This window comes from Diabrotica virgifera, chromosome 2 (genome assembly GCF_917563875.1).
Source record: "Diabrotica virgifera virgifera chromosome 2, PGI_DIABVI_V3a".
In the NCBI taxonomy this organism is placed as follows: domain Eukaryota; kingdom Metazoa; phylum Arthropoda; class Insecta; order Coleoptera; family Chrysomelidae; genus Diabrotica; species Diabrotica virgifera.
Genome location: NC_065444.1, coordinates 41430064 through 41456194, shown reverse-complemented (window position 1 = coordinate 41456194; position 26131 = coordinate 41430064). Strand labels below are relative to the sequence as shown.

General features: G+C 32.8%; 2 protein-coding genes across 12 annotated transcripts in view; one reads left to right on the top strand and one right to left on the bottom strand.

The window, feature by feature from the left end:
• The window catches only part of LOC114327965 (histone acetyltransferase KAT8), a 345297-nt gene that overhangs the window by 9016 nt on the left and 310150 nt on the right, over positions 1-26131 (top strand). The window lies entirely within an intron of this gene.
• The window catches only part of LOC114327962 (probable Na(+)/H(+) antiporter nhx-9), a 238461-nt gene that overhangs the window by 32320 nt on the left and 180010 nt on the right, over positions 1-26131 (bottom strand). For 7 of the 11 annotated variants that reach the window (XM_050643634.1, XM_050643643.1, XM_050643638.1 and 4 more), the window contains 3 exons: positions 15369-15428; positions 5587-5748; positions 5-275 (listed from right to left, as the gene is read on the bottom strand). In XM_050643634.1, the coding sequence (XP_050499591.1) occupies positions 5-275; positions 5587-5748; positions 15369-15428 (493 nt within the window). The remainder of the gene's footprint in view (positions 1-4; positions 276-5586; positions 5749-15368; positions 15429-26131) is intronic. The other 4 variants (XM_050643635.1, XM_050643644.1, XM_050643636.1 and 1 more) reach the window with 3 other exon arrangements.

The window sequence follows — 26131 nt, the reverse complement described above, 5'->3', positions numbered from 1 at the left end:
TTACCCACTATTCAACTCCATCATCGATCCTCTTCTAGCCTGTCGTCTCTGTCCGGGTGGTTGAGGAAGAGGAGATATCGGCATCAGCGGTTTCTGTAACACACCTAACGGATCCGACTCTTTTTCGCTGTCATCTACGAGAAGAGAAGTACTTCGTCCTGACGAATTCCTTCTTTCCTTTTGTGGAGTAGATTCGGCGCTGCACGATTGCTCAGAGCCGATGCTCTCACGTCGAAAGAGGCCTATGACTGATGAGCGTGGATTTTCTAGACCACCTATGAAAGTAATAAAATATATGTATTTCCACATCTATCACATCTATCTATATCTGTATTTATTTCCACATCTATATGTATACATCTATCAAAATGCGACAGCAAGCGTGAACTGGCAGATAAAAAGACCAACGCATTTAAATTAAAACAGGGAGTCCGACAGGGAGACACAATTTCGCCAAAATTATTTACAACATTATTAGAGCATATGTTTAAGAACGCAAATCTGAGTGAAAAAGGAATTAATATCAACGGAGAAATACTTAGTCATTTGAGATTCGCTGGCGATATTGTTCTTTTTGCTGACAGCATCGATGATGCAGTATCGCAACTGGAGAAACTATACCTATTAGCCTCCTTACAAGTTGGATTAAAAATCAACCATACAAAAACGCAAATCATGACAAATCTTGTGTTAAGCGAAAAGATTTCAGTAAATGGCATGCCTATTGAAGAAACCACCTCTTATAAGTACTTAGGGCGTGAGATACGCATAGGAAGAGATAATCAAACGTGCGAACTAAGCCGCCGCATAGGATTCACTTGGGTGGCATTCGGCAAGCTGAGCTATGTCCAAGTCAGAACTGCCTATGTGTCTCACAAGAAAAGTCTTTGATCAGTGTGTGTTGCCAGTACCTACTTACCTATGGCGCAGAAACTTTAACAATAACCAAGAAAGTAAGAAATAAATTTTGTGTTACCCAAAGAGCCATGGAACGCTTAATGCTAGGCATTTCTCGTCGGGATCGAATTACGAACAGGGAGATAAGACGGAGAACAGGAGTGACGGATGCCGTAGAAAGAATTATCATCCTAAAGTGGAACTGGGCTGGACACATAGCTAAATCGTCGGATAACAGATGGACACAGCGAATAATACACTGGAGACCAAGACAAAAAGCATATCGAAGTAGAGGTCGTCCGCCAACCAGATGGTCTGATGACGTAAAACGGATCGACAAAAACTGGATGCAAACAGCATAAAACAGAAATGCATGGAAAAGACTGAGGGAGACCTATATCCAGCAGTGGATAGATCCGGGTTGAATGATGATGATTTACACATTAGTGTAGAGCACACGTGGTCATCAAACGACCAGGAAATTTTTTTCGGGACGAGGGAAGGTCATGGGTTTTGCAGGTGATTTAATTACTTTTCTCTGATGCAAGGTCACTTAGCCTTACCACTCCTAGGATAAGTGGGTTTACAATTATTTTTTGGATGGGCCTAAAATTTATTTTCTTTTTTGTTTGAGAGCTCTCGATTTTTTTTTGGATTATTGGATTGAAATTTATTTTTATCCGGGGGAGGGTCACGACCCCCTGTGACAACCCTTTGGATCCGTCACTGCCAACGGCACGCATACTACCGTGTGGCACGCGAGGACTTGTCTGAATATCAACCTGAGTAAAAATTCAACTGTTGTACAGCTGGTTCCAAAAAAATCTGATACGACTCTTAAAGCGTATTTTGTAGAAAATTGAGCAGTGTATTTTGAAGAATAAACACTTATTATTTACATGCTGTCACTGTCACCGCCAAATCTTAAAATTTGCCAGATATTGTTCGTCCGCTATAACTTTTCCCATGCGTCACGATTCATTTTCAAACAAATTAAGTCAAAACATAAAGTGAAACGTACGCCGATGTATGTAGTATAGTATACAGTATACAAAATGTATATACACATCAACGTTCGTTTCACTTTATGTTTTGACTTAATTTGTTTAAAAATGAATTGTGACGCCTGAGAAAAGTTATAGCGGAAGAACAATAACTTATCGTGTTCAACCTCAAAAAATGGGTGTTTGTTTATTTAATTTATTATTTGTCTGCCATAATAAATAACGTATGATCCAAAATTATTGTTACTATAGGTGGCTCTAAACGACAGAGATAGCTATACAGTGCATGTCTATTATTAATTCAGATATACTTTCCAGCTTACGTCAACTTTGACAGATACTTGTCAGTGTACGTACTTCAACTTACAAACACTATAACTGAACATAAAAAGTAGCAGAGGAAGCAAAATTTTAACTTTATACGAATTAAAAAGTCTTGAGATGGGTATTTTTTCAATGTGTTTTCAATCTTTATTCTTTATTTGGAAAGTGAAACTGATCATAACAACACTGAATATAGTCGCAGTTGGTTGTGACGTCACACTTCGGCTGTCTTTCAGATTAAAACAAGACATACGTAGTTTTTTGCACGGATTGCTTTGATCCCAATAATTGTGGATCGCTCGTTATAATATAATGTCAGACCTATCATACACTGCTCAAAATGATAAAATCTTACTAAGAGTCGTATCAGCTTTTTTAGGAACCAGCTGTACTACCCCACTGATTCGCGCTGTAAACCAGCAGCTAAAATCTTGCCCAGGCACATTATGGACCAAGAGGCAGCGCTGAAAAATATCTTTGAATTTACTAAAGCTAGATTTTTCACAGTTCATTACTGTGATTTTGTAGAGAAACATACTGCGGTCGGTCAAGCGACACGTAGAACAGGGGTTACTGAGAGGGTATCAAAGTTGCTTTCCTACGAAGGTAATTAAATCCATTCACTAAGGCTGAAAATCAGTACACACATTCTAAATTAAATACAAATAAAAATTATTATAGTCGGTCAGCTGTATGACGGGACAAAGCCGGTCGGTCGGCCCCAATAGTCGATTGAGGAAATAAAGCATTTTGGCTCGCAATTTTTTCGTCCAGAATGGCTTTACTAGAAATTTTCACAGAAGGTAGGGAATAGTCCAAGGATTATTTTCTATATCATGCCGCTATCATACGCTAAAACCTTGGGGGTGGTTGCCACCCCATCTCGGGGTGGGAATTTTTAATTACATTTTAACCATGTAATGCGATGGAAAAAGTGATTCTAAGAAAAAATATTTTTTATATTATTTTCTTCGTAAAACTAATATTTTTCGAGTTATTCGCGCTTGAAAATAACAGTTTTTCGACGAAAAAATCGACTTTTTTAGAGAGTTTTTTGAGAATACCTCGAAAAATATTCTACATATTTTTGGCGATAAAAAGTTTCTTCAAAAATGATTTTATAGGATTTTTAAAGAGCTATAAGACTGTAAATTAAATTCCGTAAGATCCCTTAGTTTTTAATTGGGGCGGGTTTGAAAGGCTCGAATAAGGGGGTGTTTGCTGGTAAATAGAGGTTTTAAACAGCTATATCTGGCTAACTATTCACTGTAATGAAAATCTATGCACAGGGTAATTTTAGTCATTATAAGGGCTACAATTTAGTAGTTTATATTTTTTTTCGTATCTTCAGTATTTTCGGAGATATTTTGAAGCAAAAGGTGAAAAATACCAAATTGCAAAAAATAAATTTTTCTTTAAACTCCAATTTTTCCAAAATTAGACTTTTTAAATAGGTCAAACTCCTTGAGTGTATTGATAATATAAGTATAAAAGAAACTACAGAAAGGTGAAGACCAATTTTGAATTAGGAAGGTAGGTAGGGGGTTGTTTTCACTGATTTTTTCGTAGAGAAAAGCAGGTACCGACATTTTTTTGATTATAAGTCACTTAATTTTCATGCAAGAAACTTTTTATAATTTTTTTTTGAAAGGTCTAATTGCATAGTTGAAAAAAGATAATTTAAGTTTTACTCGAAAAATGCAAATTTTTCCCATTATTTGGCTTTGAATATTTCAAATTATGCATTGGACGAAAAAAGCTAACCTTTAACATGCCGTATCTCGGTTTGTATTGGTCTTAAAGATATTATTGGAAAATAATTTGGTTTGTGTACTAAAAGATACAATTTTGATATCTACAGTTTTTTTGATTAAATGCATATTTTTCGAGGTATTCTCAAAAAACCCTCTAAAAAAGTCGATTTTTTCGTCGAAAAACTGTTATTTTCAAGCGCGAATAACTCGAAAAATATTAGTTTTACGAAGAAAATGCAAAAAACATTTTTTTCTTAGAATCACTTTTTCCATAGAATTACATGGTTAAAATGTAATAAAAAATTCCCACCCCCGAGATGGGGTGGCAACCACCCCCAAGGTTTTAGCGTATGATAGCGGTATGATATAGAAAATGATCCTTGGACTATTCCCTACCTTCTGTGAAAATTTCTAGTAAAGCCATTCTGGACGAAAAAATTGCGAGCCAAAATGCTTTATTTCCTCAATCGACTATTGGGGCCGACCGACCGGCTTTGTCCCGTCATACAGCTGACCGACTATAATAATTTTTATTTGTATTTAATTTAGAATGTGTGTACTGATTTTCAGCCTTAGTGAATGGATTTAATTACCTTCGTAGGAAAGCAACTTTGATACCCTCTCAGTAACCCCTGTTCTACGTTTCGCTTGACCGACCGCAGTATATTTCTCTACACACTCACAGTAATCAACTGTGAAAAATATAGCTTTAGTAAATTGAAAGAGATTTTTCAGCGCTGCCTCTCCGTCTATTAGTCATCGTTTTGTCGATCTCAATTCACAATATCATCTAATTGCGATAAAATAAATTCTAATCAGCCAAATTTGAGGAAATATTATGGAAGAAGAAGGCCAAAGGATAGATGAAGGGAGATGAAATGGAAGTATATGTAAAGAAGTTAAACATTAGCAGCTAGATGCAAAAGTAAAAAGCAGAAAGCTGTGAAAAGAAATTGTTCACCAAGCTGTTATAAAACAGATTAATATATACTTGCTAAAAGGCTCTGCAAGTTGCAATAGAAGCAAATAACATTGTCGGCTGGACGCAGTTGGCAGCTAATAAATCAAATATTTGAGTACATATCACAACAAATCTACCTAGCACAGACCTCACGTTGGTAGAGTAGGAGCTGGAATTCAAGTTCCTGAACAGAGGAAGAGTATATTTCGTTTCTGTATGTGACTGCTAAGTTTAAAACAAAAACTGTGCAGAGTGTATGCATAATTTCAGTTCCTTTGTTCGTTGTTCTCGTCTATGATTAAAAAAATTCGAAGGACCAATGTATAATTTGAAGAGTATTATTCAGAGTTTCATTAATTTGCAAGCGTACATAAATAGCATTGCCACAAGTAGAACTACACACATCTGAAGATAAATACGAATCGAGAGAAAAAATGAAACAATAAAATCGGTTGCAGAGTTGTAACGTTGTAGTTTCTTTTAGTCTTTTTTTTTTTTGACATAATCAATAGCCTATAAATAAATAACTAATAACTTAAAAACAAACCTAGAATGAAAAAAAAACATAAACACATAATAACTACTTTGACTACTTTCATGGTTGCATAATATGTTTACTGAAACAACCTAAACGCTTTCAACATACCTAAGAAGGTGGCCGAGGGTGAATTATATGCTAGGTATTCTTTATTGGACGCCCATCCCGGGAACTCGCTTTGCAGGATAGGGACGCATCCTTCCTCTTCCCGTTTCCAAGGGAGCATCATCTCTGTCGCCGTTGGTGTAGACACTCTCATGAAGTCACCTACTGGTAACAGACTTGGTTTTAGTTATTTACATTTTATGTTAATTTACCTTATTTGGGTAAACTAAACATTTGAGGGTATGTACGGTATGAAGGTCAATTAAAATAATACTTCAATACTTTTCACATTGTTTGTTTCTTGCACTACTCCAGTACACAATACAATAATTTATTCCAATGAGATTCCAATTTATGAATAGCATCCCTGAAGTGAGAATCTTAAGGGGCTACAAAATACGCTGCCACAGATGTTATATCATAAGTTTATGAAAAAAATTTTCCACGCATGAATTTTTGAAACAAACGGAAGTCGCTAGGGGTCAGATCTGGTAAAAACGGTGGGTGCTTCATTATTATAACTTTAATTCATGAATTTTAGTCATTGTCAAAATGCTCATATATCCTGATGAAAACTGATTTTTTTCTTCTGCAAACTGGGTCTTTTTTCACGAATTTTTTTCCTTGAGCTGATCTAGAAGGTTACAAAAATATTCAAAATTTATTGTTTTACAAGTTTGCAAGCAATTCACAAACAAAATTTCAAAAAAACTTGGCTAAACAATTTCTTGGTCGATTTATTGACACGAACTCGACTCGGAGCCGAAGAACCAGGTTCACACCACTCCTCAGTCTCTTTTTCTATTCAGGATCATGGTGATAGACCCACGTCTTATCTTCTTCTTCTTCTACGGCACTACAGCCCAAATTGAGCCTTGGCCTCCTTTATTTTTTGCCTCCACCCTTGCTTGTCTGTGGCTGCTCTTCTCCATATACGGACTCCTAAAAGGGCTTGTGCGTCGCTGTTTACTGTGTCTTCTCAGCGCTTTCTTGGCTTTTAAACCGGTCTCTTTCCCTGCATTCTAGCATTCAGTGCTCTTTTTGTTAGCCTATCCTCTCTCATTCTTATCACATGTCCGGCCCATTGCAATCTTTGTATTCTAATGAAGTCTGACAGGATTGTTTCCTTATAAAGTTGATAAAGTTCGTTGTTGTATCGACTTCTGAAGATTCCGTTTTCCCACACAGGTCCTAGTATTCTCCTCAGTACTTTCCTTTCGAATGTGTCGAGTTTGTTTTTGGATGTTTCCTTCAGGACCCAGGCTTCACTGTCGTAGCATGTTATTGGTTGAATTAAAGTTTTATAGATTCTCATCTTTGTATTTCGGTGGAAATTTTTAGACCGAAATATATGGGAGAGGGCAAAATACGCTCTGTTTGCCTGCGTTATTCTCTTCCGTATTTCTCCATCTTCTGTATATATTTCTACTCCCAGGTATGTAAACTTTCCAACCGTTTCAATGTCATCTTCATGTATGTTTTGTGGGACTGTATTTCTTCTCGTCTGAGTCATTACTTTTGTTTTCTGTGTTATTTTCAGACCTAGCATTTTTGTTTGTGTTTTTAACTCTGCGTATGTTTCCTGTGCTCCTGTTGATGTTCTACTCATAATATTAATATCATCGGCATAAGCGGCCAGTTGAACCGTTCGGTTGGTCAGTAGGTTTCCTCGTCCAGTTTGCATTTGCCTAACCGCATACTCCAGTGCCAGGTTAAACAATGTTGGGGCCAGCCCATCTCCCTGCTTTAGTCCCTGCGAAATTTTGAAAAAGTCTGTCCGGTGGTTTTGTATTCGTACACATGCCTGAGTTTCATCCATTGTGGCTTTAATGAGTCTTATAAGCTTCTCTAGTCTTAGCCAAGTCTCATCTATCGTGATGAATCGACGCACAAAATAAACTTTATTCTTTCGAAAATTCTCTAATTATTGCTGAGAAGTCGCATTCGAATGTGTTTTTGTTCAATGGCTAGTGAATGCGGCGTCCATTGTGAACACAGCTTTCTGAGATCCAATACTTCAGTAGAAATATTTCTTACACTGCCCTAGTGTGATGGCTAGAGCTTCTAGTAAATCTGTATAAATACTAAATTTTTTCTACGATTTCTGGTGTTGCTGTTTTTGGACGTCCATGACGGAGATCGTCTTCGAGGCTTGCACGACCAGTTTTAAATCCAGCAACTCATCTTTCTGCTGTATCAATTGAAGTCGAAGAGTCCTTATACACTTTTGACATTCGTTCATCAATTTCCTTTGCTTTTAAACCTTTCAAAAATAAAAATTCAATCAGTGCACGAAACTTAATTTTACTAATAAAACAAAAACTATTTATTAGTCCAGAAAGCCACTGCGTATCCGCTAGGGAAAAAATTCTAATTCGTAATTTTTGCACAATCTTACTCAAAAAGGAGTCCTTTTAACAAATTTGCATGTTGCCAGGACCAAAAGGTGGTCAAAAATTTTTTAAACGTTTTTTTTTTGTTTTTTTCCTAAAATTATTTTTTTTGCATGGAAAAAAGTTTTTTAGGTTTTTTGGATCTTTCCAAATAGAAAAGGTCTTTAGTGACTTTTCTCTAAAAATGATAGTTTTTGACATATAAGCGAATAAAAATTGAAAAATTGCGAAATCGGCCATTTTTAGACCTCAAAAACTATGTGAAAAACTGAAAATTTGAATGTTGCCAAGGTAGGTAGATATTCTTTAAACATCGATTGATGAAATCCCTAAGGCCGATGCCGCACTGCAGGAAGTTTGGTAGGATGGTGGATGGTAGATACCTGCCTGGCGACCATCCAGCTACTTATAACACGAATAATACAACGACGGTAGCCGCAGTGGCCTCCCACTACCATCTAACCATCCGGTGGTCCGCCAGGCGTCTATCCACCCATATCAATCGTGTTTGATAATCCATCCGGGTAGCCTCGCTATGGATGAAAGCGTAATAAGTGCTGTGTATAAAAGAAGGGCAATTTGGGACCCAGCAGACCCACTATGTGACGAAACATGGCTTAAAATATATGTTTTATTTATTCTTTGCAGCGGCATTAAAAAATCCAATATTCAAGTCAGGTGAATTTAAAAAACAATTTTTGCCTTAAGTCGATTTTTCTCCACTTTCTGAAAAGTCTAATGAGTGAGTTTTACCTCTAATATGCTAAAAAACAAACCAAATGTAACGTAACAAATGAAACAAACGATTCCTCAGCAGTCAGTTGGATACTGATTTCTGACTTCATTTCACTATTTCACTGCGTCCAGGATGCAGCGACCCTCCACCATCCACCTTTAAAATCCACCCTCCAAGCCACCATCTAGCATCCTGCAGTGCGGCATCGGCTCAAGGCCGATGCCGCAGTGCAGGAAGTTTGCTAGGATGGTGGATGGTAGATACCCACCTGGCGACCATCTAGATACTTATACCACGAATAATTCAACGACGGTAGACGCAGTGGCCTCCCACTACCATCTACCCACCCGGTGGTCCGCCAGGCGTCTATCCACCCATATCAGTCGTGTTTGATAATCCATCCGGGTAGCCTCGCTATGGATGAAAGCGTAATAAGTGCTGTGTATAAAAGGAGGGCAATTTGGGAGCCAGCAGACCCACTTGGTGACGAAACATGGCTTAAAATATCTGTTTTATTTATTCTTTGCAGTTGCATTAAAAAAAATCCAATATTCAAGTCAGGTGAATTTAAAAAAACAATTTTTGTCTTTAAGTCGATTTTTCTCAACTTTCTGAAAAGTTTAGTGAGTGAGTTTTACCTCTAATATGACGATAAGCTAAAAACAAACCAAATGTAACGTAACAAATGAAACAAACGATTCCTCAGCAGTCAGTTGGATACTGACTTCTGACTTCATTTCACTCTTTCACTGCGTCCAGGATGCAGCGACCCTCCACCATCCACCTTTAAAATCCACCCTCCAAGCCACCATCTAGCATCCTGCAGTGCGGCATCGGCTTAAGAGTTTTTTGCAATACAATATTCAAAACTTCTTTGTTTTTCAATTGCTAATCAAGCGTGCGCGACACTATTTTCCACGGACAGTATGGTGCAAATCAAAGGAATAAATTCGTTATTTCGTAAACTGGCGACTTTAAGGAAGAATCCCGAAACAGGTCGATTTTTATTTTTAAGTTATGATATTGTGGCATATATGATATACTAGTGACGTCATCCATCTGGACGTGATGACGTAATCGATGATTTTTTTAAATGAGAATAGAGGTCGTGTGCTAGCTCATTTGAAAGGTTCTTCAATTCTCTATTCAGTAATAAAAACATTTACATAATTATTTATACAGGGTGTTCAAAAAATTTTTATTAAATTAAATTATTTGACAAAAAAAGAAGTAGAAGGACACCCTGTATAAATAATTATGTAAATGTTTACATTACTGAATAGAGAATTGAAGAACCTTTCAAATGAACTACCACACGATCCCTATTCTCATTTAAAAAAAAATCATCGATTACGTCATCACGCCCAGACGGATGACGTCACTAGTATACCATATATACCACAATATCATAACTTAAAAATAAAAATCGACCTGTTTCGGGATTTTTCCTTAAAGTCGCCGGTTTACGAAATAACGAATTTATTCCTTTCATTTGCACCATACTGTCGGTGGAAAATAGTGTCGAGCACGCTTGATTAGCAATTAAAAAAAATAGGAGTTTTGAATATTGTATTGCAAAAAACTCTTCGGGATTTCATCAATAGTAGACCAGGGCGGATCTGTAAAAATATTAGTACATTTGGACGTTGAGAGGTGACTCAAATTTTTTTGCAGAAATTGCTTGAAAATAAATCAAATAACAATATTTGAGTTATTCTCCCTCTCAAAAAGGTCCGGAACATTGTTTAAATAATCAAAATATCAAAAAGTTAAGGAAAAATTCGATTTTTTTCTTGGTTTTTTTTTCATAACTTTAAAAGTATTCATTTCCGAGAAAAGTTGTACTGACATAAAAGTTGTGTAATTAAATTTCCTACAATATAGAATTGGTTAAAAATTTAAGAAATAGTCACCCTTGTTGCAAAATAGCAATAATTGTGAAAAAAACATACAAAAACAAGTATTCGCATTTTACGTTTTTCAACCGTTTATGCTAAACTTAGGACCTTCATATTTCACCCTGAAAAATTTTATGATACAGTAAAACAATACTGTAAATTTCATTAAGATCGGTTCAATAGATTTTGCAAAATAAATTTTGCAATCCAGCTTTCGTAAAAAAAATTAATTTTTTCAAAATGTTACAAGACTGAAAATAAAGCATATAGCAAGTTGAAAATTTTTTTGCATATAGAAGTGTACTGTACCTTTCATTTGCAATTTTGCAAAATTAAAATCGCTTAACACCACAGCGTCAGGAATTTTTTTAAATAAACATTAATTATTGGTGCTACGCGCAGGACAGCGGATAGGTTGCTCTGATTGGGCATTCCAATGACCTTTGATAATGGTTGATACATTTTAATTTTTATGACATTTCGATATAAATAAATAAATTTGTTTATTGCAAAATAAAAACACATACTCTATCCTTTGAAATAACACTTGTATTAGAAAAAATTTTCTTTGTTCATATATTTTAACTTAAATAATAAAAGTTTATTATTTTTAAACATATGCAATTGTTTAAACAATATTTCACAAACAATAATAAAATTAGTTTGATTTTTGTGGAATTAAAAAATTAAAATACAACAAAATATAGAGTAAGAAAATAATATATTAGATAAAGATTGGAAGAAATTTTGGTGGAAATCAACCTGTGTGAATCGAACACCGCTGTCCTGCGCGTAGCACCAAAAATTATTGTTTATTTCAAAAATTTGCTGACGCTGTGGTAATTAATCGATTTTAATTTTGAAAATTGCAAATGAAAGGTACAGTACACTTCTATAAGCAAAAAAAAATTCAACTTGCTATCTGCTTTATTTTCAGTCCTGTAACATTTTGAAAAAATGAATTTTTTTTGCGAAAGCTGTATTGCTAAATTTATTTTGCCAAATCTATTGAACCGATCTTAATGAAATTTACAGTATTGTTTTACTGTATCATAAAGTTTTTCTGGGTGAAATATGAAGGTCCTAAGTCTAGCATAAATGGTTGAAAAACGTAAAATGCCAATACTTGTTTTTGTATGGTTTTTTCGCAATTATAGCTATTTTGCAACTAGGGTGACTATTTTTTAAATTTTTAACCAATTTTATATTGTAGTAAATTGAATTACGCAACTTTTATGTCAGTACATCTTTTCTCGGAAATGAATACTTTTAAAGTTATAATTAAAAAACGAAGAAAAAAATCGAATTTTTCCTTCAATTCTTGACATTTTGATTATTTAAACATTGTTCCGGACCTTTTTGAGAGGGAGGATAACTCAAATATTATTATTTGATTTATTTTCAAGCAATTTCTGCAAAAAAATTTGAGTCACCTCTCAACGTCCATCTCAAAACAGATCCGCCCTGGACTATAGATGTTTAAAGAATATCTACCTACCTTGGCAACATTCAAATTTTCAGTTTTTCACATAGTTTTTGAGGGTTAAAAATGGCCGATTTCGCAATTTTCCAATTTTTAATCGCTTATATGTCAAAAACTATCATTTTTAGAGAAAAGTCACTAAAGACCTTTTCTGTTTGGAATGATCCAAAAAACCTAAGAAAACTTTTTTCCATGCAAAAAAAATAATTTTAGGAAAAAAACAAAAAAAAAACTTTTAAAAAATTTTTGACCACCTTTTGGTCCTGGCAACATGCAAATTTGTTAAAAGGAGTACTTTTTGAGTAAGATTGTGCAAAAAATCTGAATAAGAATATTTTTCCTAGCGGATGCGCAGTGGCTTTCTGGACTATATAGACCAAGACGTATCTGTGAAAAAACGTCTATTTTTGGATGTGCGAGGTGGCATTCGGATTTTTGCAGATAAAGTTAGGTGACAACTTCAACAATAATAATTGACTTATGCTCCTTCTCAAATATGCCCGGAACATTAATAAAAAAATTAAAATACTTAAAAATTTCGAAAAACATCGATTTTTTTCTACTTTCTTTGCTCATAACTTTAAAAAGATTCATTTTGGAACACAGTCGTAGGGAAATAAAATTAAGATAATTGGATTTTGTATGATAAGCGACTGGTTAAAAATGTCTTAAATTATTAGCCTTTCTGCAAAATAGCAATAAATACAAAATAAGGGGGCAAAATAAGCCTGTTTTTATTCAACGTTTTTCAACCACTTTGGTTGCACTTAAAACTTTCGTAATTCACTTAGAAAATTCTTACAACATACTTAAATCGTTCACCAAATTTCATTAAAATCGACCTGATAGATTTTGCAGAATAATTTTGCAATCTAAATTTTTTTAAAAAAGTTCAAATTTTTAAAAAAACTTTCTGAAGAAAAAGTAGACCATTTAGAAATTTGCAAATTTTTTACATATAAAGAGGTTCTCTACCTATCTAATACACTTTACAGAATTAAAATCGGATTATTTAAGCGGCCTCAGCACTGTTTTAAAGTTATAAACAATTTTTTGGCTTATAAACAAATACAGTGAGGACGTTTGAGTTGGCATAAATTCACTTTCTCGAGAATAGGCTCTGGAGATAAATCCCGAAACAGGTCGATTTTTATTTTTTAATTCTATTTTTTTGGTATATACTTATATCATACTAGTGACGTCATCCATCTGGGCGTGATGACGTAATCGATGATTTTTTTAAATGAGAATAGGTGCCGCGTGATAGCTCAATCGAAAGGCTATTCAATTTTGTATTCACTAATATAACCATTAACATAATTATTGATAGAGGGTTTGAATTAAAAAAAAAAATTTGAATTAAATTAATTACAATATTTAGATTACGTCATTACACCCAGATGGATGACGTCACTGGTATAATATTTATGACAAAAAATTATAATTTAAAAATAAAAATCGATCTGTTTCGGGATTTATCTCCAGAGTCGCCCATTGTCAAGAAAATGAATTTATTTCAACTCAAATGTCCTCACTGTATTTGTTTATAAGCCAAAACATTGTTTATAACTTTAAAACAGTGCTGGGCCGCTTAAATAATCCGATTTTAATTCTGTAAAGTGTATTAGATAGGTAGAGAACCTCTTTATATGTAAAAAAATTAGAAAACTTCTAAATGGTCTACTTTTCTTCAGAAAGTCTTTTAAAAATTTGAACTTTTAAAAAAAAATTTAGATTGAAAAATTATTATGCAAAATCTATTAGGTCGATTTTAATGAAATTTGGTGGACGGTTTAAATATGTCGTAAGAATTTTCTAAGCGAATTATGAAGCTTCTAAGTGCAACCAAAGTGGTTGAAAAACATTCAATAAAAACAGTCTTTTTTGCCCCCTTATTTTCTATATATTGCTATTTTGCAGAAAGGGTAATAATTAAAGACAATTTAAACCAGTCGTATATTATACAAAATTCAATTCTATTTTCTTTCCCTACGACTTTTTTCCAAAATGAATCGTTTTAAAGTTATAAGCAATGAAAGTAGAAAAAAAGAATGTGTGTGTACTTTGTACGCACGTAAGAAGTTATACTTCTATTATATGATTTAAACGAAATTAATATACTTTTTATTTATATTTTGTTTAAATATTAAACTAATTTATACTTACTACTTCTCAAACATTTTTATTAGAACAGTACCAAAAATTAAAATAATAAAAAAATAAAACACACACAAACACATTAAACAAGCCACAAATGATGTCCGAACATTAATTGTCGAAATTTTTTTTAACTAAATACGTATTTTCTGAAAATACAATTATATAATAAATATACTTACAATCATAAAATGTATTAAAAAAAAAACAAAAAAGAAAGTTTCTACTGGGACTCGAACCAGCGCTGATAAGAGCGGTTGGTATTGGAATTCATTCGCCTTCTCCGCTTAGCCACGGACACTATGTGTCATTATTTACGAAGATCGACTAACTAAACGGATTAAACTTGTGATATTTTGATATTTTGAAAATTGATCAAATTATTTTAATTTTGAATTGAAATGATTTAGAATTGAAAAAATACAACAAAACATAGAGTAAAAAAAACAATATATTAGGTGAATATTGATAGAAATTTTGATGGTAATCAAATTATATAAATAAAAGTATTACGTACTATGTATTTTGGCAGATCAAATAGGTAGGTTTATACCCATGATACATTAACAATTATTACGTACCTTTTGCTTTTAAAAACTATTTAAAAGTCACTACAATATTATAAACTTTTTTGTTTCTGTCCTCACAACAATAAAACTAATATATTATACATTTGTTTACCTTTACCTCCAAACCACAGCTGCCATATCGGATAATTTTTGACATGTCATTTGAACATCCAATCAGAACAAAGTTATAATGCGCATGCGCCGGGCTGATAGGTTTTAACATATAAAAAAATCACCCTCTATCGCCGGTAAAGAAGTATAACTTCAAAAATCGATATTTTTTGAAATTTTTAAATATTTAAATTTTTTTATTAATGTTCCGGGCATATTTGAGAAGGAGCATAAGTCAATTATTATTATTGAATTTGTCACCTAACTTTATCTGCAAAAATCCGACTGCCACCTCTCACATCTACCTCAAAACAGATCCGCCCTGGTCTATTACGCTAGTAGCAATGCCCAATGCCCTCTCTTATCGAACCATAAAACATATTAAACAGCCATAATTTATAATAATTTACAAACATTAGCTTCTAGAATAACGCTTACCGTCTATCGATCCCTTTGAAGATCTCTTTGCACTATCGGAACAAACGCTTTCATCTGTAACTAAGAAAAATTTCAATTAATATCTAGAAAATATAGAGGGTGTCCCAAAAGTAGCGGAACGGTCGATATTGGCGAAATGATCATCGGATCGAAAACTGAAAAATTTGTGTTCAATATTTTTCAATATAGTCCATGTGGTGAGACCGCTCCCGTCTGAAAAACATTTCTAATTCGGTTTCTCTGCGGATTCATATTAAAAAAATGCCCCCTTTAAACAAATCTGAAAGGTGCCGGATGGAATTTTTGGGCAGAAATTTTTTAAACAATTTTTTTTAACAAATACATAAGATCACCTTTTATTGCTCCAAAAAATATATTTTGTGATTTTTTGGGTCATTCTAAATAAGAACGGTATCTTGTGATTTTTCTCAAAAATTGACAGTTTTCGAGTTATAGGCGATTTAAAATCTAAAAAATGCGAAAATACGTATTTTCGAGGCTTAAAAACTCATATTTAAATTAGTATTTTTAAGGGTGCCAATAACTTGGATTAAAGTTTAAACATTCCTTTTCAAGATTCCGAAGAGTTATCGGGTCAAACTTCAATTTATACCGTAGTTTTTTAATTGTTAATTATGCGTGTCCGAAAAATATTTTTTCTAGATTCTTTGGGACATTCTTAATAAAATAAGTTTCTTGACATTTTTCTCAAAAGTTAATTGTTTTAAAGTTATAAGCGATTTAAAATCCGAAAAATTAGAAAAAAACACATTTTCGCATTTTAAATCGCTTATAACTTTAAAACTAAATAGTAACTTTTGAGAAAAATGTCAAGAAACTTATTTTATTTAGAATGTCCCAAAGAATCTAGAAAAAATATTTTTCGGAGGAAAATAGGAGATTTTTGAAAATAGTGCGCGCCACACCGGCAAAAATCCGGATGGACACGCATAATTAACAATTAAAAACTACGGTCTAAATTGAAGTTAGACCCGATCACTCTTCGGAATCTTGAAAAGGAATGTTTAAACTTTAATCCAAGTTATTGGCGCCCTTAAAAATACTAATTTAAATATGAGTTTTTAAGCCTTGAAAATGCGTATTTTCGCATTATTTAGATTTGAAATCGCCAATAACTCGAAAACTGTCAATTTTTGAGAAAACTCAAGATACCTTTCTTGTTTAGAATGACCCAAAAAACCTAAAAATATATTTTTTGGAACAGTAAAAGGTATGTATTATGTATTTGTTTAAAAAAATTGTTTAAACAATTTCTGCCCAAAAATTCCGTCCCGTACCCTTCAGATTTGTTTAAAGGGGATATTTTTGAATATGAATCCGCAGAGAAACCGAATTGGAAATGTTTTTCAGACGGGAGCGGTCTCACCACATGGACTAATATAATCTATCGAATGACACTAAAAACGACCCTCCATTCCACCCCCTGGAGGTGGACTGGCAGGTAACTTTAAAATCTTAAATGGAAACCCCCATTTTTTATTGCAGATTTGGATTTCTTATGTAAAAACACTGAACTTTTATTCGAGACATTATTTCGAATTGTGAATAGATGGTGCTATAATCGGTAAAAACGATTTATCGTGATACCATAGGTAAACTATAGAAACGGTCTAATATCTTGAGAAATACACTTCCAAATAAAAAATCAAAAAATTATGTGTTTAATATTTTTCAAAAACCCATCGAATGATATCAAACATCACACCCTGAAGGTGAGTGGGGGTAACTCTAAAATCTTAAATAGAAACCCCCTTTTTTTATCGCAGATTTGGTTTTCTCACGAAAAAATAAGTAACAAATATTCGAAATTTTTTAGAATAGTTGATAGATGGCGCTAATAAATCGCATTTTTGCGATTACAGCGCCATCTATCAACAATTCAAAAAATATTCAATTCAAAAAACGAGGGGTATTATTTAAGATATTATAGTTACCCCCACCCCAACTCCAGGGTGTGGAATTTGGTCGTGTTTGTTGTCATTCGATAGGTTTTTGAAAAATATTTAACACGTGTTTTTTTGGTTTTTTTTATTTGGAAGTGTATTTCTCGAGATATTAGACCGTTTCTATAATTTACCTATGGTATCACGATAAATCGTTTTTACCGGTTATAGCGCCATCTATCCACAATTCGAAAAAATTTCTTTAATAAAATTTGCTTATTTTTACGAAAGAAATTAAAATTTGTAATAAAAAAATGGGAGTTTTTTAAGATTTTAAAGTTACCCCCTACCCCACCTCCAGGGTGTGGAGTGGGGGTCGTTTTTAGTGTCATTCGATAGATTTTTGAAAAATATTGAACACCTTTTTTCAATTCGATGTTCATTTCTCATTTCGCGAAATATTCGATTGTTCCGCTACTTTTTTGACACCCTGTATAAAAAAGCTTTTGCACAATACATTTAAAAGCTCAAATAACTATAAATTAACAATACGCGCGCTAAAGAAATTCTGAACTATATAAATTCAACAAAGAACTTCCAAGTAAAACTTTTCCAATATGCTTTGATTTTCCCAAGTTTCTAAGTTAGTCAATTTGAAAGTTTTGACATTCGATATAATCGTGTAGTTATATGTCTTTGTTGTAAAACGTGTATTTCACGTTGTTGTTATTAGACCAGGGTATTTAGGAAAAAATCGACTTCCGACGTACAATGACGAAAAAATACAACACCAATCGACTTGCAACTTTTTGCATTGTGTTACGGATGAAGTCAGGAAAAAAGACTACAAGAGAAAAATGGGTGGAAATGCATAATTGTATTTACAGTGCATAAGATGCATCTAAAAGTGCATAAACATGTCAAAATCAGTATATTAAGGGCCAGATTTTGCTAGTCGGGGTTTTTAGGGTTGCCGAACATGAATAAGCAATTAGAACCGCCCTCCGAAAAGTGAAAACCAGTGGCGTAACAAACTCCGTCGGGCCCCCCCGCAGAATTGAAAATGGGGCTCTCTTTAAAAAATTACTAAATGCGACTTGTGTAACAAAAACGTATACAGTCGGAGAAATGAAAGAATACCCACGAACGATCACATTAATCACTTATTTTGTATTTGCTATCTTTTTTTAAAACAAACGTTTGTTATTTATAGAAAAAAACAGCAGATACAAAAAGTGATTGATGTGATCGTTCATGGGTAATCTTTCATTTTTCCGACTGTACTTACATATACAGTGCGTCCATAAAGAAACGCATAAATTCATAATTTGGTAAACCGGCAATTTTAAGGAAAAATACCGACACAGGTCGATTTTTATTTTTAATTTCCGATTTTTTGGCATATATATCATACTAGTGACGCTATCCATCTGGGAGTGATGACGTAATCGATGATTTTTTTTAAATAGTAATAGGGGTCATGTGATAGCTCATTTGAAAGGGTATTCAATTTTCTATTCCATAATATAAACATTAACATAATTATTTGTACAATGTGTTCAAAAAAACATTTTTTTAATTAAAATAATTGAGACAAAAAGAAGAATATATGTAATTTATCTAATTCAAAATACGGTTTAATCTTGTCAGAAAACAGGAAAAAAATGTTTATTTGACAAATAAATATTGTTTTTCGCTTAAATTCAATGTTAAAGCTGCCACCCACCTATCTCTTGCCAGTTTGAACATTTCGTTTAAGCGAAAATCAATGTTAATTGTCAAATAAATTTTTTTTCTGTTTTCTGACAGTAGTAAAACGCATTTTGAATTAAATAAATTACATACATTCTTCTTTTTGTCTTAATTATTTTAATTAAATAAATATTTTTTTGAACACCCTGTATAAATAATTATGTTAATATTTACATTAGTGAATAGAGAATTCAATACCCTTTCAAATAAGCTATCACATGATAATTCTCATTTAAAAAAATCATCGATTACGTCATCACGCCTAGACGGATGACGTCACGAGTATGATATATATTCCAAAATAGCGTAATTTAAAAATACAAATTGACCTGTTTCGGGATTTTTCCTTAAAGTCGTCGGTTTACGAAATATCGAATTTATGCGTTACTTTATGGACGCACTGTAGTGTATTTGTGCACTGTTTATAACAACTTTATTGGTATAGAACTATCATTTACAACAACTTTATCGGTATAGAATAAAATAGAACAAAAATTAAAAGCGTAGTCGCAAAATTTCGTGCTAAGGCTTTTTAAATGCATTCATTTTTTTCGAATCCTGAGAAAACTTATAAGTATTTTTGAAAAATTAAAACGCAGAATGAAATATTACAATATTACCGAGAGCCGATAGTCCCGAAAACTTCTATAATGTTTAATTCAGTAAGTTACAGGGGCGAAAAAAGAGAAAATTTAGTATGATTTTTAATTTCAAATATCCCATTCAAAACAAACTTTTGTTTATTCTAAGGGACTTTTAGCCCTCGGTAATATCTTTCATTCTGCGTATAAAGTTTTTTCAAAAATATTTATTAGTTTCCTCAGGATTCGAAAAAATGAATGCATTTAAAAATCACTAGTCCGAAATTTTGCGCCTACACTCTTTAAATTATTACAATATTCCATAGTAATAGGATTAAAAATAAATCAAGCAAAAACTAAATATCTAACCAACGAATCTCTAGATATAAATGGAAATAACTCTGGACAACAAAATTTGTTTTAATAGAAACAGTTGAGTCGTATTTATATACCTGGGACAAAATAATTATTAGTTGTCATTCTCTACTCACGATCTGTGGTAGTTAGTATTATTTTCGCTGTGTCTAGGTACACGCTAACGTGTAAGCAAATAAAAAAGTTAGGTACACGCGAATTAAACTTCATCAAGCCAGTGACGTCATTATTTAGCGTGCTCAGTGACTTTATATTTTGGTACACGCTATTTTGATATGTTTAGTGTTTGTTGTTTCTTTGATAGAAAATATTTTTATTAAGGGAAGGGGAAGGGAAGCAAAGCTATTCAGATGTTTCAAACTTAATTGTAATAAAACAATATGTATATAAAAGTATATATTCAGGTTAGCAAAATAAATATTAGTTAACATGATATATACAAAATACTACTAAAATAATTTTTATACGTAACGTAAGTTAATTATACCGGTTTATATTGGTGTTTATTTTTGCTGTGGTGTTTATTTTTATTTATACAGCGAATTGAACTTGTTACGATTTTCATAGAAAATTGGTTATAACTTTGTAAATACCCTGTATAACATAATAAATCTTAAGTTAAGAAGATTTCGAACATAAAATAAAATATAGGGTGTTCCATTTAAAAAACATAAGTTTGGTCTGCAACTATATTATCGAACGCCCTGTAACATTCTAACTAATTTTAGTAATTTTGTAATATGAACCTCAAAGTTTGCTAAAATTTTTGTTACTAACTTTTATTGCTATCTATTACTATAGCGGATCTACTGAGCTTTATCACACTAATCAATCGCCCCGTATATTTTATCTTATTACTTCTGCTGCCCTTAATCACGAATTTTTATCTCTTATCTTTTTCATACTGTTTTAGAATGTTGTTAAACTTATTAAATGAACTCAGTAATTGTCCACACTCCATAGTTAATTTTAAAAAAACACTAAACAAGTAAGAAATAAGGAAACTCTTTACAAATCAATATTAAAGTGTAAACATAAGACGATTAGACAAATTCTAACCACACTCTGACACTCGCGATACTTACAGATACTTAATAATACAGCATACACGCGGCTCAAATTAGCGTGTACCAAAAAACCCAGTCATAGTACACGCTAAATAATGACGTCACTGACTTGATGACGTTTAAGCGTGTACCTAACTTTTTTATTTGCGTACACGTTAGCGTGTACCTAGACACAGCGTATTATTTTAGACAATGTTTTTAATATTGTCATGTAGTTCTGCTTTACACCAAGCACAGTTTGTAGTCTGGATGACCACCTAGTCACCGATAACGTTTTTAGAGTAAGCGATTTTGGTTGGACGTTTTTCTGCATTGTTTGCTAAATCGAGTCGAGGGAAGTTTTTGAAGATTTCCAGGCACTGCTGAAAAACGTTGCGTATGCATGTTAAAAAAATATATCAATGACATATTTTTACATATGTTAGACAACAAGATGGGGCCCCTGATATATTGGGGCCCCCGCAAGCTTCATGCTGCGGTGGCCTCTGTTACACCCCTGGTGAAAACATTAGAAATTCCAGAAAATGACGTGCATATCAGTCACGCTGGGCACTAGGTGCTCCGAGGATCGGTTCTGATGTCATATGTTCAGCAACCCCAAAAACCTCCTGAGTAATCTGTTTGTATCAATTTAGTGTCGAAAACCCTCGGAACTTCAGATGACGTGCTTTAGTGGTAATCCTAGGCACCAGTTCCTTCGGTGGTTGGTTCTGATTGGGTATTCGTGTTCAGTGACCCCAAAAATCACCCGAATAACAAAATCAGGCCCTTAATATACTGAATTTGATACTTTTATGCACTTTTGGATTTGGATCCCTCTTATGCATTTCCACATTTTCTATAGTAGACTTTTTTCCTGACGACGTCATTCTGAACGCAATGCAAAAAGTTGCAATTCTCTATTTAAAAATCGATTTATTCCGGTGTTTTTACTTCTAAATGCCCTGGCCTATATCTTTGATTAGGTTGTTTTTAGTATTAGTATTTATTGATGTATAGGTTTTTAGTTTGTGAAAACTGTCATTATAGATGTACGTGAAGAGTCTAAAGTGTGCGTGAAGTAATCAATGTATTTTAAATGGGATTTACTTTTTCGCACTGTTTTTGGCACACTTTCATATAATCAAATATCATAACTTTCGCGTTGTCATGGTGATGACGTGTGAGTAATAAATTACAACAAAAGTTTTGACAGTTTTGTAGTTTGAAAGAAGTTTGAATTTTTAAATGTCAAAGTTCTAAAAATTGTAGAATAGAAATGTTCAAAGAGTTGAAGTTTTTTTATTTGTTTATCGTAGATAAAATATTGCATGAAACTGTGCGTGAAGTACTTTTTGCGCACTTACGCGATGTATAGCACTAGCGTCGCTCGTGCTCTAAACATCGCGAGCGAGCGCAAAAAGCATAGTTCACGAACTGTTTCATAAATAACTATTTGAAACTACTATCATTGTTTATATATAGGGATAGTTTGTCAGCCCAATAGGAAAATTTGTTTGATTCAAATTGAGACAGTCACCAGATGTCCCCACAATTTCTGTCAGGGTCGCAACGTCAAAATGCATAGACACCAAGTTGGATACGATCCTATTCATAACACCCCAACTCGCATACAGAATAAAAAAATAAATATATATATGGAAGAATATACATATTTAGAAATTGAATTAATGATGTCATGCTATTATATATAATATAATGTATAGTAGCATGACATCATTAATTCAATTTCTAAATATACTCTTCTTTATATTTATTTTTCTTAATATGTATGCGAGTTGGGGTGTTATGAATAGGATCGTATCCAACTTGGTGTCCATGTATTTTGACGTTGCGACCCTGACAGAAATTGTGGGGACATCTGGTGACTGTCTCAATTTGAATCAAACATAATTACCTATTGGGTTGACCAACTATCTCCCTATATAAACAATGCTACTATGTTACGTTTTATTATTTTTTAATATACATACAAGACAAAATTTAAAGATATAGAGACAGGAGATTACCAAATAAAAAAAAATATAAGTTGATTTCGAAAAAGCATTTGAATGTGTAGAGCATTTGAATCATAAAAATCTAAAATCAGTTTAAACGTTGATTGAAAACCCGAATCGTGTATTCGGGTTTTCAATCAACGGTTTAAAAGACTGGACAGTTTTGTTCGCAGTGGAGATTTCTTTTTTTAGAGCCAGTTTCATTTATTTATTCAGAAATATGGATAAAAATTGTCTTCTTTTTGTATATATGTTATAGTCAAAGTCCGAATTTCCGCACTCCTAGGTTTGACTAGGCAATCCTCAGGTCTCTGACTGACGGTCTTAGTCAAAGCCCGAAATAAATTACAGTTTCGGCCTTTGACTAGTCAAACCTAGGAGAGACTAAGTTGGTCACGCAAAGGTCGAAATTTAATTTTATCAAATCGGGGTTTGACTAGTCAAACCCCGATCAACTATTAAAATGCCGTAATTTGTTAGATTAGGTTTAATAAAACGTCATTTTTTAATTCTGATATTTATTATTTTTATATTGTCGTAATTAAAATAAAAAAAATAGTGTTTATTCTCACATGTTGAGGCATTAGAGTTGCACAATACGTTAGACCTTTTACACTTACATAATTTTGAAGAGCATTTCTTATTGCAGCAGCATTTTATAAAGCTTTGTCCTCCAAATTTAGAATCTTTTGTAGTAATTTCTCTTAGATATAGCTTAACATCTGGAACATTTTCGAAATTAAGAAAATTTTCTTTGCATTCTTAAGCTTTAGGCTTGGGCCTTATACAGAGGCCAGAGGACAAGGCTTTATAAAATTCTACTGAAATAATAAATGCTCTTCAAAATTATGTAAGTGTAAAAGGTCTAACGTATTGTGCAACTCTAAATGCCATAATGCCTCAAGATGTGAGAATAAACACTATTTTTTTTTATATTAATTACGACAATATAAAAATAATGAACATTAGAATTAAAAAATGACGTTTTATTAAACCTAATCTAACAAATTGCAATTACAATCTAACAAATTTTAATAGCTGATCTGGGTTTGACTAGTCAAACCCCGATTTCATAAAATTGAATTTCGACCTTTGCCTGACCAACTTATTCTCTCCTAGGTTTGACTAGTCAAAGGCTGAAACTGTAATTTATTACGGGCTTGGACTAAGACCGTCAGTCAGACCTGAGGATTGCCTAGTCAAACCCAGGAGTGCCTGAAATTCGGGCTTTGACTATAACATATACATGACTCTTGTATGTTTTTTAATGAGCATTAATTAATAAAGACGGATAGAAATTTTTACGAACTCAGCAAAAAAAATATGTAGAAGTTTGTTATCTTCTATTACTAATTAACAGCTCAAATGCAAGCCTAGCTCACTACTCTACAAAAATTAAGTCCAAATTACTTGAAAGTAAAGCAAATGGGAAAATACCTATTGGAAATATAAAGCGTGAAGACTACAATAATTGTAATATTTCTCTATACTCTGTGCTAATTAGCAAAATACAAGGAAAAGTTATTTACCAGCAATTTTATTGCTGGAATCGAATCTTATGATTGTATAATATATTAATATAGGTATACAAAGTCCGCAGATAGTGTGCTACTTTTTTATAAACAAAATGGCGCCCAAAAATCGTGTTTTTTTCAATTTTTGCTCTAAAACTCCAAAGATTTTAAATCTACACCAAAAACACCCAAATAAAAATTCACCGTAATTAAATTCTACATTGAGACGTGTTTTTCCCGATTTACTTCGACGAAAATTTTCCCCGGAAAATGCGGGTTTTCCAACAAAATCTTTAATTTTAAACTAAAATTTTAGATAAGTAATTGGAAATCAATAATTAAATAACTTGGCAATATAAAAGCTCTTTTCGTATAGATAACAATTCCAGAAGCCGATGGAAATTGAATGAACAGTTTAGCAACAATTGAATTGTTAATTAAAAATTTACAGTCGCTATAATAACCACGATAATTATGATACATAAAAATAACTATGATTTTTGTATAAAAAGACACTGTACCTATCTAATGTATTTTACAGAATTGAAATTGGACTATTTAAGCGGCCTCAGGAATATTTTAAAATTATAAACAATTTTTTGGCTTATAAACAAATAGAATATCTCGCAAAATATTAAATTAAATTAAATCATGAAAACGGTATTGGAAAAAAAGGGGCAGGACGCTTCTTTTAAAAGAAAAATCGTTTAATTGTGATGAGTGGTTCCTGAGATACAACCGGTCAAATATGACCAGCATTTACGGCAAAGATATAAACAATAGGATCATAATTTTTGAACCATCACCCTTTTATTTTTGTTCTCTTTCTCCACACCAGTTTTCATATCTTTAAAATATTCATAACATATAATAAAAACTATCGATATTACGAGTGAAAATTGCCAAAAATAGCAAAATTCCAATCAAAAATTAGGTTGGAGAAAATGTAATCTCAAATAGCAAAATTCCAATCAAAAATTAGGTTGGAGAAAATGTAATCTCAAAGTTCAAAATCGGTATACGTTAAAAACATATATTTTCTCGGCTTCCCACGGAGAAATTTCCTTCATTCTTTTTTTGCTCCCAAGTAACTCGAATAGAGCCATCTAACTAATGCATTATTAAATGTCAAGCTTGCTTTTGTTTTGTTGTAATAGATTAATTTTTCTATCAGAAAAGAAAACTACATATTTTTTCCAGTTGTAAACATTTTTTAGATAAACTTACTACAAGTGTATCTTTTAACGTTAAAAATACAAATATTCTCATTTGAAAGCTGTATAATTATTTAAAGAATCTTTTGTATTTTTTTAACGTATACCGATTTTTAACTTTGAGATTACATTTTCTCCAACCTAATTTTTGATTGGAATTTTGCTATTTTTGGCAATTTTCACTCGTAATATCGATAGTTTGTATTATAATATGAGAACTTTAAAGATATGAAAATTGGTGTGGAGAAAGAGGACAAAAATAAAAAGGTGATGGCTCAAAAATTATGATCCTATCGTTTATATCTTTGCCGTAAATGCCGGTCAACTTTGACCGGTTGTATCTCAGGAACCACTCATCA